At 43.3% G+C, this 2,468-nt stretch overlaps 1 protein-coding gene across 1 annotated transcript; it reads left to right on the forward strand.

The window, feature by feature from the left end:
* The first annotated feature begins 1,258 nt into the window (after positions 1–1,258).
* On the forward strand, positions 1,259–2,191 carry LOC102922354 (olfactory receptor 8B8-like). The gene has a single exon (XM_006997067.4). It carries the CDS (start codon positions 1,259–1,261, stop codon positions 2,189–2,191), a length of 933 nt encoding a protein of 310 aa, XP_006997129.4.
* Positions 2,192–2,468: the final 277 nt, after the last annotated feature.

The following is a 2,468-nucleotide window of genomic DNA, read 5'->3' on the forward strand; positions in this document are numbered from 1 at the left end:
AAGTGGTTATTTTAAAGTCTTTACCTCTAATTCCAGGTCAAACTGCTCTGCATTTATTGAACGTACTTTTGTTTTTGGATCCTGGACTACTTCTAATTACTTTATTGTATTTATAATAAGCTTCAAGTTTCTCACTTTGAAAATTTGTATATATTTCAGGACCCAGGATCATTCCCTACCCAGCTATTATAACTGTTAATTGTCAGAAAGAATTGTTTCTAAAAGGCAAACATGGAATTCTGCAGAAGAAACAAACATTTATTTTTCCTTGGGGAGTGAAACTCTGAGGAAATGGTCCTGAGGGAGCCTCTGTCTTCATAAACAGGCCACTGAGATCAGACACTCTTACTCTGTTATTCACAGGGCAGAAGCTGCCTCCTTACTAGAAGCTGGAGGGTCATTGGATAAACAACAGTTGTAAGTCAAGGTTTTCAGTACAGAGAGGATTACAAGATGAACCTGAGACTCTGAGCTTTGGCCTGGGACAAGAGAAGGTCTGGAGCTCCAAGCTGTTGTCCTCTACTCACTGGGTCTTTATCTCCTCCAGAACACTTCAGAGGAGAGACAGTAGGCAGAACATCCCTGCTGCAAGCAAAGGAAGGTTACATGCCTGTGTGATCCTGACCAGCTGTGAAAAACAGGTTCGGAATGCACTCTGTGTGGGACTGCTGGAGCTCCCCTTCTGCCTGATGTCTGGAGGGTTTGTGACTTTGAGTACTCTGTGTCTCATCTGTAAAGTGAAGATTTCTGTATAGTGACAGTAACTTAGAGCCTTTGACAGTAACTCCTCAATGAGTGTTAGCCTAGAACATCATTACTAAACTTATGTGCAGTTGAGTTAAGAGACTGTGGGAAACAGTACTTCAACTTGTTACTGTATAGTGCTGACCCAGAGCCAGGGTGTCTTCTACTTGTTAGCATTCACTGCAGAGAGGAGGTCTAGATTTTAGTAACTGGTGTAGAGGCTGGAGGCAGGAGTGTATGGTTAAAGGACTGATTTGTGAGTCTAAAAGATGTACCCCAAACCTTGCTTTCATTCTGGAGGTTAAGTGTAGCCCTTTAATGTGCTCTGGAAATTAGAGTCACATGTTAGTTCACAACTATTCACCTTAAATATACTTAAGCCTTCCTACCAGAGCTCACCTCTCCTTTGGATTCCATTTTCATGAAGAGGACTTAGGTTTGTGATGACGGTGATGATGTTTCTTTGTCTCCATTGGTCCTCTTCTCTGTCATGCAGGCCTCCCTCCTGAGAAGAATGACTATCAAGAATTCCTCTGTGACTGAGTTCATCCTTGCAGGCCTGACAGACCAGCCAGGACTCCGCATGCCCCTCTTCTTCCTGTTCCTAGGTTTCTACATGGTCACTGTGGTGGGGAACCTGGGTTTGATCTCCCTGATAGGGCTGAACCCTCACTTGCACACCCCCATGTACTTCTTTCTCTTCAATCTCTCCTTAATAGATTCCTGTTACTCTTCTACCATCTCCCCCAAAATGCTGATGAGTTTTGTTTCAAAGAAGAACATCATCTCCCACTCCGGTTGTATGACCCAGCTTTTTTTCTTCTGTTTCTTTGTAATCTCTGAGTCCTTCATTCTGTCAGCCATGGCATATGACCGGTATGTTGCCATCTGTAACCCTCTGATGTATATGATCACCATGTCTCCCCAGGTGTGTTTACTCCTTTTGCTTGGTGTGTATGTGATGGGCTTTGTTGGAGCCATGGCCCACACAATATCCATGGTGAGACTGAGCTTTTGTGCTGACAACCTTGTCAACCACTACATGTGTGACATCCTTCCTCTTCTGGAACACTCTTGCACTAGTACCTATGTGAATGAGTTGGTAGTCCTTATTTTTGTGAGTTTTGATATCGGTGTGCCCATTGTTACCATCTTCATTTCTTATGCCCTCATCCTCTCCAGCATTCTTCGCATGCATTCCACAGAGGGCAGGTCCAAGGCCTTCAGCACCTGCAGCTCCCACATGATTGTGGTTTGTCTTTTCTTTGGTTCTGGGGCTTTCATGTACCTTCAGCCACCTTCTGTTTTGTCCCTTGACCAAGGAAAAGTGTCTTCCCTGTTCTATACCATTGTGGTGCCCATGTTGAACCCTCTGATCTATAGCTTGAGAAATAAGGATGTCAAAGTTGCTTTGAGGAAAACCTTGGGCAAGAGAATATTTTCTTGAGGAGTAGTGTAATGAGCTTCAGTGGTATGACTGGTCAATGAGCAGTATTCCTGTGGAAAGAAGGTGCTTAGATAAGAAGATTCAATGTTACCATGAGGGGTTCAAGGTTTTACTAAATTTTCTCCTCTTCCACAAGAAGTTTGTGGCACTAGGGAATGTACTCAGGTCTTTATGCATACGGGATAATTGCCTTACCAGTGAGCTGCATCTATCCCAGAAACAGAGTTTCACATTTTAACTTTTGAACAAGAGTTTAACATAGGTCTATTCTTTCTGA

This window comes from Peromyscus maniculatus, chromosome 7 (genome assembly GCF_049852395.1).
Source record: "Peromyscus maniculatus bairdii isolate BWxNUB_F1_BW_parent chromosome 7, HU_Pman_BW_mat_3.1, whole genome shotgun sequence".
Taxonomy (NCBI): Eukaryota; Metazoa; Chordata; class Mammalia; order Rodentia; family Cricetidae; genus Peromyscus; species Peromyscus maniculatus.

Excerpts from the sequence above, each read along its gene's own strand:
- LOC102922354 (XM_006997067.4), top strand. The coding sequence starts at position 1,259 with ATGACTATCAAGAATTCCTCTGTGACTGAGTTCATCCTTGCAGGCCTG.